This window comes from Balaenoptera acutorostrata, chromosome 5 (genome assembly GCF_949987535.1).
Source record: "Balaenoptera acutorostrata chromosome 5, mBalAcu1.1, whole genome shotgun sequence".
Lineage (NCBI taxonomy): Eukaryota > Metazoa > Chordata > Mammalia > Artiodactyla > Balaenopteridae > Balaenoptera > Balaenoptera acutorostrata.
In genome coordinates, this window is record NC_080068.1 from 15895126 (window position 1) to 15909995 (window position 14870).

Genomic DNA, 14870 nt, shown 5'->3' on the forward strand with positions numbered 1-14870 from the left:
TCTGGATTTTGGATTGAAAATTAGAGAACCTCTTTTTGGATCCAAGATTCCTCCCTGCATAATGTAATGTGGGTAGTGCAAGTAAACCTCTGTGGGGTTCAGGAGAAGAGGTTGGTAGAGTGTGGAAGAAATCCATCCATCCATCCATCCGTCCATCTACCCACTTACCCGCACCCCTCATCTACATCCTATACACTCTTTTTATTTTTTCATCCATGCTGCTTGATTCTAACATCTTCTGCAATGACTTCTTGAAAAGACTATATTATTTTCCATTTATTATTTGATGATTTCATTCCATTATTTGATGATATATGTTGCTATTTTTATTTTTAAAATAATATTTAAGCACATTCCTAATTTTTTCCTGTGATTCAGTCATTTAGAATAGATTCACTTTCTTCTTAATTTTTGTGCTTGACTTGTTAGTAAACTTCAGTGATAAAGAGCTAAGATATCTCTATTTTAAAAACACACAACTTAAATACTCTAGTACGTTCTTTAAAGGTTCTTACATAAATAAGAGGAAAATATTAAAATAAGAGTTAAATTTTTTAAAATTTCCCTGAAATACATAAATAATCATCTAGGATTCAATGTAAGACAATCGCAAACATCATTTATTGAACATGCAATGTACACGTGTTATACCTATATATTGACAGAAATTAGATCAATTTTAATAATCTACATAGTTTGGGAAATTTGTGTGATTTCATATTCAAATTATTGTGTAACTATATGTATTATGCATAATATGTATAGAGATATAAATATGCCCACATGAAAAAATGATGAAAGTATTAATATTTCAATTGTACAGTCAGCTATATAAGCAACTCCCAGCTATCTGAAGAAAAGACATTTGCTTTGACCTAGACCATCCCAAAGTACACACACAAACACACATTTCTATTTCAACTAAATGCTCAGTGCATTTCTAATTGTGGGAGTCAGTATGCAGACAAAATATAGGAGCGTACAAGAGAAAATACTGAAATTCTTAGCCTAGCTAAGTGTCAAAGTTTGTTCCATAAATAAAAGCTCTCAAAGGGTTCAGTGTGGGATACTGTTTTGATATTCGGAAATGAAAACAGGAATATAAAATTTATATTATGGTTTTCTCTCCAGTTCACTTCTCCAACCCATCTCTGAGAAAGTTCTACTAAAAGGATGAACCTGACAAAAGTTAGGCACAATAAAGGGAAGTAAGTAGTCTTTGTATCTAAATAATGAAAGTGACAATATAATAGCTACACCAATGGAATACAATAAATTTATGCATTATTTCAAAATAATTTTAGTTTAATTTTTTTAATATATTGTATAATTGGACATTTTAGTGGGTTTTGGTTTTGGCAAATATTAACTTCAATTTACCAAAGGATAAGAGTTTGGGACAACATGAGCTAGCACAGAAAGATGTTCAGAGGCAAAGGGATGCAATCTTGCTATAGGTACCACTGCAAATAACTCAAAAATAGGTGACCAACATGTACAGATAATAGCTGACTGCACTGTATTTTCAAAATCCATTAGCTCACGTGTCACAAAGCTTAGACTTCCTTTTAATTCATTCCATATGTTTTATTGGCCTTTGCCCAGAAACTGACACCAAATGTCAAGTACTTCAACTAAAACATTTTCTAAATTTCAGTTCCAATTAACTTCCATGACTTTCTGGAGATAAAGGGTTGTTATCCTAAATGTGTGGCTTTCAATGCTGCTCAAATGCCTTGAATTACAGATCCTGCAATCTTGGCTCCAACAGTTTTGCTGAGTAATAGAGAGGGATTATGTTCATGTGTGTTTAATCTCTTGTTTTATAGTATTTTGTATGTTAGGGTAATAAAGTTAAGTACTCTTTTGGGGGAAAAGACTTGAGGTCTCAGCAATGTAAGCACTGAATGGGATGATGGATTTAAATAATGTTTACCACACACTCAGGTGAAGAATAAGGCTTTGTGGGATTTCCCTGGTGGCGCAGTGGTTAAGAATCCGCCTGCCAGTGCAGGTAACATGGGTTCGAGGCCTGGTCTGGGAAGATCCCCCATGCCGCGGAGCAACTAAGCCTGTGAGCCACAACTACTGAGCCTGCGCTCTAGAGCCCGTGAGCCACAACTACTGAGCCTGGGCACCGCAACTACTGAAGCCCGCGTGCTCTAGGGCCCACGTGCTGCAACTACTGAGCCCATGTGCTGCAACTACTGAAGCCCGCATGCCTAGAGCCTGTGCTCTGCAACAAGAGAAGCCACCGCAATGAGAAGCCTGCGCACCACAACGAAGAGTAGCCCCCGCTCACTGCAACTAGAAAAAGCCCGTGAGCAGCAACGAAGACCCAACGCAGCCAAAAAAGAAAAGAATAAGGCTTTGTATATATACCCTAAAACTTATTTCTAGAATGGGAGGAGACATTTGGAATGAGAGCGCTGGTTTGCTTACCTGGGCATAACGTGGTGCAGGCTATTTTCTGCACACTCTGCCCTTCACAGAAGGCACCACCATTGAGTGGGGCTGGGTTGGTGCAGGTCCTTGTGCGCTTCTGATACCCTCGTCCACAGCGGCTGTTACACACAGACCACTCTGTCCAGGTAGACCAGCCACCGTTTACTAGAAAGAGATAAAAAATAAAATGTGAATTAAACATGTGTGCATACACACAGAGACACACAAACCGCACACAACACATAAAAGTGGTATCCCAAGTGACCATAAAAAAATCAAAAACTTCAAAGCTATAGGAGACCCTGGATATCATTTCACACATATATACAATGGAATATTACTCAGGCATAAAAAGAAACGAAATTGAGTTATTTGCAGTGAGGTGGATGGACCTAGAGTCTGTCATACAGAGTGAAGTAAGTCAGAAAGAGAAAAACAAATACCGTATGCTAACACATATATATGGAATCTTAAAAAAAAAAAAAAAGAAAAGGCTGTGAAGAACCTAGGGGCAGGACAGGAATAAAGACGCAGACGTAGAGAATGGACTTGAGGACACGGGGAGGGGAAGGGTAAGCTGGGACGAAGTGAGAGAGTGTCATGGACATATATACACTACCAAATGTAAAACAGATAGCTAGTGGGAAGCAGCCACATAGCACAGGGAGATCAGCTCGGTGCTTTGTGACCACCTAGAGGGGTGGGATGGGGAGGGTGTGAGGGAGACGCAAGACGGAGGAGATATGGGGATATATGTATATGTATAGCTGATTCACTTTGTTACAAAGCAGAAACTAACACACCATTGTAAAGCAATTATACTCCAATAAAGATGTTTAAAAAAAAAATTGCATTGCAGAGCTGAAGAATCTAAGCACAGAGATAAATAAAATGAATTATCAACATCTATTTACCTATTCAGAAAATAGGACTGTGTTCTCCTCTCCTTAGCCAGTGTTATTTAAAAAAAAAATCCCCTTACCTAGTAAAGCTCCAAAAATTACTTTTGGCAACTTATCTCAAATAATATATGTTTACATCCTTATACCAAGGCTGTGAGTGGCCATGAAGCATGGGAACTGGTAAAATCATTTAGTCTTTTCTTAATAATAGATGACTGATTATTTTTCTTTAGCGTATGTAAACTTTATAACCTTTTAAGGACTTTTAGTTAGTTTCATTAATAAGTGAATCTAGTTTTTAAAGAAGTCTTGATAGCTGGATTTTTAACTAACTGAGTATCTATTTGAATGAATTAGCGATTAGTTGATGTAACTGAAATGGACACCTATTTTGTGTATACAGGCTATTTACGGTGTTTGATGGAGCTGTCAGTATTGGTGCGATGATAAAACCTACTCGCTAACACTATGTTCACTACCTCTGGAGATCTTGCTCTAGAAAATACTCTGACATACTTTTGTATTTCAATATATGAGTCTGTGAAATTATTTTAATTAAGCAATTTCTAACAAAAAATATTTGCTGGTGGTAAAACACGGCACAACTAGTATATGTACCTGCTTCCTGATGGTGAAGAAGAGTGTTACTCAGATAACACAAGCCTTACATGTGAACATCATATGCCGATCATCTCCTTCTCTAGAAACTTATGCAATAGACAATAATCATGAATGTGTTATACATACAGACATAGACTATTTTTCACTGGAGAGTTATTTTTTAATATAAAGATAAACTGAAATCAATTGTGATGTTCAATAATAGGAACATGGTAAACATGTATGTTTATGAGACTGACTCCTAGGCAGCTATTAAAAATGACTCTGTATACATGCACCCTATGTTCATAGCAGCACTATTCACAATAGCCAAGACATGGAAACAACCTATCAATCGACAGGTGAATGGATAAAGAAGATGTACAGGGACTTCCCTGGTGGTCCAGTGGTAAAGAATCCACCTTCCAACGCAAGGGACGCGGGTTTGATCTCTCGTGGGGGAACTAAGACCTCACATGCCGTGGGACAGATAAGCCTGTGTGCTATAACTACTGAGCTTGTGCACCTCAACGAGAGAGCCCGCGTGCTGCAAACTACAGAGTGCACATGCTCTGGAGCCCGCACACAACTAGAGAGAGAAAAACCCACATGCCACAACTAGAGAGAAGCCTGCACGCCACAACAAAAGATCCCGCATGCCTCAGCAAAGATCCCGTGTGCCGCAGCTAAGACCCGATGCAGCCAAAAAATAAATAAATAAAGGGGAAAAAAGGGCTAGCCATCACAGCCTTATTTTAAAAAAAAGACGTGGTACATATACACCATGGAATACTACTCAGCCATAAAAAAGGACAAAATAATGCCATGTGCAGCAACATGGATGGACCTAGAGATGATCATACTAAGTGAAATGAGTCAGAAAGAGAAAGATAAATACAATAGTACTTATAGGTGGAATCTAAAATATGACACAGCTGAACCTACCTATGAAACAGAAACAGAAAAAGGGACATAGAGAAGAGACTTATGGTTGCCAAGGGGGAGGGGGTGGGGGAGGGAGGGCTTGGGAGTGTGGGGTTAGCAGATGCAAATTATATAGAGAATGGATAAACAACAAGGTCCTACTGTATAGAACAGGGAACTATATTCAATATCCTGTGATAAACCATAATGGAAAAGAATATGAAAAATAATGTGTGTGTATATATATATATATATATATATATATGTATAACTGAGTCACTTTGCTGTACAGCAGTAATTAACACAACACTGTAATTTAATTATACTTCAATTAAAAAATATAAATTAAAAAAAATGATGCTGTAGAAGTCTATTTAATAATACATGGATACTGCAACATTATGTTTTAAGTAAAAAAATATATTTAGAACCCTTATTTCAAAATCCTATTTATGCTAAGAAAATTCCAGTAGTATACATATCAATCTTTTTTAAAGCTACCTCTGGATGACAAAAGGACAGGATTATAAGTATTTTTTTTCTTTGAACGTTTTTCTGTGTTTCCCAAATTTTCTATAATGAATATATATTTGCAATCTAAAAATGATGCTAACAAAATTAAATATATACAACAGACTCTAAAATGAAATACTGGTTACATATATATGTTTTTCTGTGGACTATTAGTGAGTCCAACCTATGAGCCTTGGACAACTTATTTTACGAGGCCATGAAAAGGACAAGCAGATGTTTGACAGGTAGAGTTGCATTTAGCATTCCAAAAAGCAATTTAATCCACTCAACTTCACAAAACTCCAAATGTCATGGAATTGTCAGTATAAATTGCTTACCAACACACTGGCAAGCCAATATCATAAACTTTTAGAGAAAGACAGGTCTTGAAGATCCTAGGCTTATTCCCTCATTTTACAGAGAAGGGAGATACGGGCTCTGAGCATTCTGTTTAAGTGACCAACTGAAGGTCAGTTGGTGATAGAACTAGGTCTAGCACATAAGACTCCTGACCCCTAGTCCCATGCTGTTTTCTAAACTCAAAATGCTTTAGTTACTTGTGTTTGAGTCTTCCCAAAGACAATGTTCAGCTTGTGCTTATGGATACTGAAAGCATGCCATACATAGGAAAAGAGATCTGCATGTATATTAAACATCTTTGTAATACATCTATTTAGAGTCTGCCTTCGTTAGTTATTTATGACTGGTACAAGCTGTGATCCACTTCTCTTTTCCATTTCCAGTGCTGCTAATTAAGTCGTTCAGAGAGTTTAGAAAAAGACAAAGCGGGAAACGTTTCATTGTGACTTAAGGAAATTTAACTTCAGAGTATTCAGAGGATTTAAAAAAAATATTATGCATCTGTAATGAGAATGACAGTTTTAAAGCATCACTACATTCAGCCTTTTGAACACATCACAGTGGTTTCTGTTCTCGTAACACCCTACAGCATGAGGACACGTGCAGTCAAATGGCACTACTTGCAGGAAGCAAGGGCCATGAGCCACGTACTCGTGGCTGTCCTTCCTTCCTAGTCCTTTAGACAAATCTCCTGGAGTGTCATTTAACACTGAAGCGGCCACGAAGAGCTTCCTTACATTCTAAGTGGTAGCCATGTCATTCCGGAGGTGGCAGAACCTCAAAATATTTCTCAGGGTCATTCAGTTTCCTCTGAGACAGTAACTCATCAAGAATATGAAGACCTACTATGTATCTAACACTGTGAGAAATACATAAATTTATAGGGCTGTTCTCTTAGTCTACCAAGGAGCTTAAAAGCTTAGCTGGGGAGATGGAACGACTAGTGACATGATGAGAAAACCACGGAGTGCTAAAGCAGGCAGGGAGACAAAAGCATCACGTGCTGCAGCAAAATTGGGGGCAGAATCATTTAGTACTTCTGGAGAAATGATAGGCTTAGAGATGAGATGGATTAGAAAGGGCCAGAGAGTGGAAGAGCAGCTTTCTGAAGAAGTCATCATGTTGAAACTTGCCACAGGGTTAGGATTAGGGCTGCGTGGCAATGGCAGCCCTTGTCTTCACTCTGGACGCCCCTGGTGGAGGGGAGAGCAAGTTCTAGGGAGTTAAGGTTGCGCTGAGGCGTTCGGAGAACATGTCAGCTCCCGTTGACCCGAGGTTTTGCAATCACTCTCCTGAGGCCCACAGGAAGAGCAGCCAGCTGCCTGAAGCGTCTTCATCTTGGAACTCCCTCTACATCTCTGTAGTTCAGGCTATGGAGAGCGGGAGGGCCTAGGGAAGCAGGGAACTGTCCTGGTACTTGGGTAGATTTCCTTCACTTTCCTATAAACTGACTGACAAAGGACTAGGGATTTCTACGTCTAGTTTTTCTACGAGTATCAGGAAAGCAGTTACACCTCACCGGCCGCGTGAGAAGCTGGAAGAGAGCCGCAAGGGGGATTGAAAAGGGGCCTCTTCACTTGGTACTTTAAGATTAAAATGAGAAACTGCAGTTTGACCTCAACTAGACTGAGACCCCAAGAGCTCACTCACCATAGACTATGACAGTTGCGGTTGTGCTTTTCCTCTTGGCGACGATGTTTTTGGCCACACAAGTATAGTTGGCAGTGTCTGAGAGGCGGGCCTGCTTGATGATGAGGTTGTGATCAATAGTAATATAAAAATTCCGATCTTCAACAGGATCAATGATGTCTTCATTTTTCAACCATTCCACCTAAAGATGCACAAGAGAAACAGATAAATTCCCACTACGGATCCCTTGACGGCTGTCTGTCCTAACTTTTGTTTTGCAGTGTGACTAACATCGGTCCACGCCATGAACTTCTGCAAACTGGAGGAAGGAACTTTCCGAGGTCACATTAAGTTATCACTCACCTGCCAAACATGCTGATTCTGTCTGTACTACATTATTCTCAAATGTCAATGACCCGACTGGGAAATACAGTGTTCAAATTGTTTTCACTTTGCCCTCCAGGCAGGAATTGGGGATGTACACTGCCAAGTTCAGAACCCAATCAAAAATAATAGGCTAAGCATTACAGACTGAGCTCAAACCTTTTGCTATTTGATTTGTTTACTCTTGGCAACTTACCTGCTGCTTTTCAGCAAAGAATATAAGGACTATTCAAAAGGCATCTTAGACATCGTGTACCTCTAATAAAACAACATTTGGATGATTTATGTGTAACATATGGATTAAATTCCCCTAAAAGTGCACTTACTTTAAAATATAGCAAACACATATTTAGAGATGTATCTAAGCCAAAATCTTGGGAGGAAAAAAAAAAAAGGTTTTCTACTAACTCTCAATATAATCTAAATAGCATATAAGTCATAGTCAAATCTCTCCTTTTGGCTATCTCTAGCATCAAATCTTTGGCTCATAGTTTGCTTCTGGAGAACCTGACCTAAGACATGACTGTTCAAAACTACTGAACTATTTTTCCTGTGCAAATATCAGTTTAGCAACAGCAATGTTATCCTTACAGAATGAAAGGAGGGAAATATATCTGTATAAGATGTCCTTATGAAGGATAAACTATTTCTTGTTCCATAAATTGCTTTTTTCCCCCTATGCACAGGTTTTTCCATAAAGCAAAACAACATTGATATTTACCACACTTAAACTTTCCTTTTGCATTAGTGTGGATACCCATACAAGTAACCTTTAGTGGTAGGGAGTCAATAGTATTGCCATTTTCAAAATCTTAAGGAGCTTCCCTTGCACCGCAAGAGGTCTGGAAATTAATCTCTAAATCTGTCAGTGGGCTGGATGTTACACAGCTCTAAATTACATCTAACACAGGGACTCTAAAACAATGCTTCCCTAATCCTTAGAAGAGAGGACAAAATTTAAAGGGAAAAATAAAATACAATCATCTGGAAATAAACATATGAGGATGTAGATAAGAGTAACTATTTGTAATGACATAAATTTTGAAATAGCTAAACAGTGTTGATATTTACACTAATGGAAGTGAGGAAGCGTGAAATCCATCTAAAACAGTGGAGTTTTAAAACATGCATTTTGTTTTCAATAAAGACAGCACATTCAGCCCTGTGCTTGGATATATTTGACGAGAGATGCAAACTCACTTGACCTGGATTTTCTCAAACTTCGGCCCTATATGTGTGGTAATATGATCTTGCTACAAGTGCAAGAGGAAAGGCAGCAAGATTCAGACTATTAGAAAACTGCTTGAGGATAATTGAAAGCTGACGTTAATATCTTCTGAAGCTAATCTTTATACAGATTATCTTTGCCGTTCGAAAGAAAGTTTTCCACTTACAGAAGGTCCTGTTGGGCTCCCCTGATTTGTTCTTAGATCGTGTGTGTGTGTGTGTGTGTGTGTGTGTGTGTGTGTGTGTACGCACACGCAATTTTCTTTCAAGGACCCATACCTTCTACTTTGCTTTGTGAAGGATGGCCCTCAGGCTCCTAGATGTTTTGCTTCGAAGTACCTAGGGGTTCACAGCTCCCCCCCAGCTTTCTCCTTTGCTGTGACCTCACAGGTGTGGAAACAAGCCCTGTGTCCAATCAGTTTGGAACCCGAGTTGTTACTCTCCAGAGTTGCCCGGCAGGGTGTGCGCTGAAGCTACCTCCTTGAGACATCTCCTTAATGTATACTTTCTGGGCTCCTTCTTTTCTCTCCTGCTTGCTCCACCCACTTACAGGACTCTCCTGGGAGCACTTCTATAACAAACCACTTGCATTCAAACCTCTGCCTCATGGTTTGCTTCTGGAGAACCTGATCTAAGTCAGGACTTCGAAACTATGGTTTCTTCTACATGCATACTAGTTAACAACAGTAATGCTATACTGATCGTAAATGACACAAAGAAATCTCAAGGGATACTGCAAACCACCTGTTTATTTGAAAAGTTTATTACATGGAAGAAAAAAAGGATTCTGCACTGCTGGCAAAACATTTAAAAAGACTCACGTGATTACTGGGTATATGATCTCTACTTTCTCATACGTGACTCCGTTATTTTCCTCAGGTGTCTCTCGTCAACGTCGGAGCAGTGATTATGACCTGAGATTCGAGGACCCCTAGAAATGCTGAGGCAGTACCCCTGGACCCTGTGAGGGACATGGCCCTCCTCCCCTAATTCTGGCTTTCACCCAGGGAAACTCTGCTTTGATTTATTCTCTACACTGGGCTTGCCTGTATGCCTTTGTTTGAAGAAACAATGACGTCTACAGAGAGAAAAGAGCTGTAGGAATGAAGAAAGGGCCCAAGGACTCGGGCTTTTAGCAAGATGCCCCCCTCCGAGTTCCCTATGCCCCAGAACTCCCAGTCTTGTCACCAAGTCCTGTTTTGAGACCTGATCTCCAGGAGAAGCTCAGGTCTGGACCACAGGTCATCACTCACCTCCTGCCCTAGAATCACCATCTTGCTCAGCACGTCTCCATCACCCGCCCTCCAAAACTTCTGAAACCCTTCCTCACTACCTTGGAACACACCACCAACATCTTCCAAAATTTCAACCTCTGTTCAGATTGTTTTCTTCGCTTTTCTCTAACTAAATCCTAGCTCTTCATGATGCTGCTCTTTCTTCTAGAGTCCTCTCAAGTGGGGGGTGTTTGATTTCCCAAACCCAACATACCACGAGGCCTGGGGATTCAGTAACTGTCCTCCTTGATCCACATTGTCTGCTCTACCTTCGCATCCTTGCAGTGAAACGTGGCTGTGCAAAGCCATGTTGAGTGGCGTAATCTTACGTTCATGATGACAGAACTCAAGTGGGCCCTAAATTCTGCCAAAAGATGGTACGACATTTTCATCGTCTGTTCACTGTTCCACACTCCTAGACAGCTATTTCACACCTTCTCCTCTCTGCTTAAACACTACCTCCCCCGCTATCCTCACTTTCCACCAGCGACCAAGATTTCCATGTCACGGAGAAAACTGACAATCTCCAGACATCTCCCAAAGCTCCCACTACCCACCTACCACCCCTGTTCTGCACCCTCCCTCCTGTTACTAGGGCAGCTCTCTGCTCCTGTGTGTCACCTCTCACTTGCAGTCTGCACCCCATTCCTGTTCTCTTACTCAAGGGCAAGCCCCAGAAATTCTCCTCTCTCTCTTACATCATTAATTTCCCACTACACAGAATCATTTCCACCAGCGTACAGACACGTGGTTACTTTTCACAACTTAAAAGAAAATCCCTCCCCACTCATTTCTGCCTTTAGTCACCCCCACGTTCCTCTGCTCACCTTAAAAGACGCCGAGGAATACTTGTTTGTACATTCTCTCCATTTCCTGTCCTCTTCACCTCTACTGAATCCGCGCTAATTCACGCTGACCTCCACTGTCAGAACTGCTCTCTTTCAAAGGTACCAATTCCTTTCACCTTGTTAGCTGGACTGCTGAGGTTTCAGTACTTGACTTACTTGACTCAGCATTAGCATCTGAGCCCATCGGTTTCTCCCTCCTCCTCACCTGCTTTCTCCAGGTGGGGCACTTTCTTACTTTTTGTCCCATCTCCCCCCATTACCCCACAGCTTCCTTGGGCTTAGGTCTGTTCTCCCTGGGTAGCTCTGTCCTTGGACCTCTTCTTTTTTCTATTTTCCATCCTTTCTTGGTGAGCTCATCCAGTCTCATGCAGATGACTCCTAAATTTATCTCCAGTCTAGACCCTGTCCTTGAACTTCAGACTCATATATCCAACTGCCTTCTTGCAACTCCACTGGGTTGTCTGATAACGACCTCCCGAACTGCCCTCCAAACCTGTTCCTCCCACAACTGTACCCGTCTCAGTTAAGGCCAACTCCATCCTTCTAGTAACTTAGACAGAAACCTCAGGCTTGGCCTTGACTCCTCTCTTCCTCTCCCCTTTGCTGATTTGATGTCAGAGCAGCATATCAGAATCTAACCACTTCTTGTCCCCTCAGCACCACTCCCTTCCCCGAGCAGGTCACCATCATTTCTCTCCTGGATTATTGCAACAACTTTCTGTCCGTATCTTTACTTTTCCCCTTGGTCCTATCATCTACTCTCAACACAGCGGAGTGATCCTTAAGCCCTAAGTCAGATCACGCTACACCTCACCTCCAACCCTCCAGTGCCTCCCAATATTACGCACGGTCAACCCCCAAATCCTTACAAGGACCCACAAGGTCCTGCATCACCAGGAACCCTGACCTCCCTGAGATCACCTAGTTTGCTCTCTCCCTTTCTCTCATCTTTCCAGATGCGACTCCTGTGCTGGGTCTTACGCGCATCAGGGGCGCCCCTGCCTTGGGGATGCCGAGTCTGCTGGGGCGTCTGCCGGGAATAATCTCTCCCCCAATAAGTCTGCTCTCTTCCCTCCTTCAGGTCTTTACTCAGGCGCCCCCTTCTCAGTGAGCCACTTCCTAACCAACCTTTAAAACTGCGACATCTCCCTCCACGCATGCCTGCAACCTCTCACTCTCTTTTATCTTCTTCATCTCGTGTAGTCTGTATTTTACTTGTTAGTTGTCTCCTCTACCAGGATGTAAGCTCCACGGATTTGGGTCTATTTTTTGAACACTGCTATAGTCCCGTGGCCTGGAATGGGCAGATAGTAGGTGCTTAATTAGTATTTGCTAAATGTATGAACAAAACAACACGTGTAGTAGGGTCAAGTCTGTTCTACATGTTCTTAGGTCTCCATAAAGTTGGTGCTTTAACTGTCAAATTTAATAATGAATATATATGGTGAGAGCAATTTTAAACATCCCTTCTAGCTAAGTCCTGCTGGAGATTAAGAACACAAATCTCCACTGCCTAAGATCAAATCCTACAGAGCTGGCCTGGCCTCCAAGTGGACTCACTGGAGAAATCATGACATAAAGAGGGCCTCTGGAATGATGGTAGGAGACCTCCAGTGTTTCACTGCCATTTATAAGTATGAGTCTGAAGTGTCCAGTGGCCGACATGTTTTAACTAAGGCATCTTTGAAAATGGAACTCTCTCTAGCCCACATTATACCTGTATGTCTGCTGCAGAATTTTAAGGTGTTTGAGAGTAATTATTGCGGAATTTCATCTAGTAAGCACAGAATCTAGGTGATCACAGTAAACCTGAGACTGTAACACAGCTTCCCAAGAACTTTCAATTTCAATAAAAAAAGATGCACCTTGTTATTTCAATTCCATTCCGCAAACACTGAGTACGTACTATGTACTATGCATCGTGTCAAGTGTTGGGGGATAAAGGGAAAAATCAGATAAGTGCTTCCCTGTGGCATTTGCTACATAAGAAGACAAACCTATAAACTAGTAATTACAATGTGACAGAGAAACAACAGACATGTGCAAGGATGGAAGCAAATCAGGGTTCAAATTATGTGATGAGAGGACATTTGAGAAGGAGACATCTGAACCAGTTTCTCAAGGATGGAGTTAAGCTTGTTGGGAAGGCAAAGGAAAGCGTGGGATGAAGGATGAAGAGGATATTTCAGGAAGAGGAGGCAGCAGGTGCTTCACACAGACTTGAATCCTCTTGGGAAGCCTGAGCACTGGACAGTGGATGGAGAAGCTGCTTTCAGGAAATCACTGAGGGACTCCCATGCTGTGATCCACTGAAGGGTTTAAAGAGAAGAGGCATTACGATGCTTTGCTGTAAGAATGACTATTTTAGGGGGCCGTGCGGATTACCAGGGAGGCACAGTGGAAGCTGGAAACCAGTTAAAAAGGCCACTGTTGTAGTCCTGGTGAAAGACCATGAAGACTGAATTAAGGAAGGACCAAGGGGACTGTGGAGAAAAGAATGGATACAGAAAGTCATTTGAAGGGGCAAGGGATATGGCAGAAGAGTTGCCTGTATGTGGAAAGGAGGGGGCAAGACAAAACCATCTCGTTTCTGGCGTGGGGACCTGTGTGTAAATCAGGGATAAAGGAGGCAGACAAGATTTAAGGGCTGAAAGGATAACGATGAGTCGATTTGGCTGATCTTACAAGGAATCCAGATAGTACAGCATGATTCTCTACAACAGCTAAATTGCTCAAAATTCTCCAGTTATTTCCATGAAAAGGGTGATTTTTTTCCTCTAAAGTTTTGAAATACAAAAATAACAACAATAAAACCCTCATTACTTCTGCTTCTCTTAGATCATAGCACTAAGAACAGAACACAGATATTGATTAAAAGGATAAAACAACATTTATTCCCATTTTGGTTAATTAAATACTCAGGAGAGGATGTATGGGAGGGAAAACAATGTGTGAGAATAATTCTGTTTATTGTGTAAAGGGTTGTCTGAATCAGCAAGAAAAATCAATATAAAAGCCTGACAGATTTATTCTTTTATTAAAAATATATATCCTGGGCTTCCCTGGTGGCGCGGTGGTTGAGAATCTGCCTGCCAATGCAGGGGACATGGGTTCGAGCCCTGGTCTGGGAAGATCCCACATGCCGTGGAGCAACTGGGCCCGTGAGCCACAACTACTGAGCCTGCGCGTCTGGAGCCTGTGCTCTGCAACAAGAGAGGCCGCTACAGTGAGAGGCCCGCGCACCGCGATGAAGAGTGGCCCCCGCTTGCCGCAACTAGAGAAAGCCCTCGCACAGAAACGAAGACCCAACACAGCCAAAAATTTAAAAAAAAAAAAAATGCATATATATATATATATATATATATCCTTTTCATGCAGTATCTCCAGAACTCAACACCATCAAATAAAGTGACACTCTTCCATTTGAAGTAACTTTACAGTGAGTCTCCTTACATAAACTGTATGTAAAATCCCAAGAAACAATACAGTACCTTTTGTAGTGCTAGAAATTAATTGTATTGAGTATTGAAGTATTTAATTATACTTTTGCAATGCTACTTATTTGTAAGCTAATCTTGGTTAATCAGGAGTCAGTACTTGGGTGTGGCCTCTGAATTCTGTTCATATTTTGTTCATTTCAGTGCTTCTTGTTGACTTCACCCTGAGACTTGGCTTCTTCTCACCCCTCCCATTTACCAAACCATTTGATTTATACAAGGGAGAAGTCTTTCTAAGTTAGAAGTTATTTTTAGCTATGTATACAA

At 41.1% G+C, this 14870-nt stretch overlaps 1 protein-coding gene across 4 annotated transcripts in view; it reads right to left on the minus strand.

Annotated features, from left to right (window-relative positions):
* UNC5C (unc-5 netrin receptor C) overlaps positions 1 to 14870 on the minus strand; it is a 401808-nt gene that overhangs the window by 59090 nt on the left and 327848 nt on the right. For all 4 annotated transcript variants that reach the window (XM_057547099.1, XM_057547098.1, XM_057547097.1 and 1 more), the window contains exons 5-6: positions 7395 to 7575; positions 2443 to 2610 (exon numbers count right to left, since the gene is read on the minus strand). In XM_057547099.1, coding sequence (XP_057403082.1) covers positions 2443 to 2610; positions 7395 to 7575 — 349 coding nt within the window. The remainder of the gene's footprint in view (positions 1 to 2442; positions 2611 to 7394; positions 7576 to 14870) is intronic.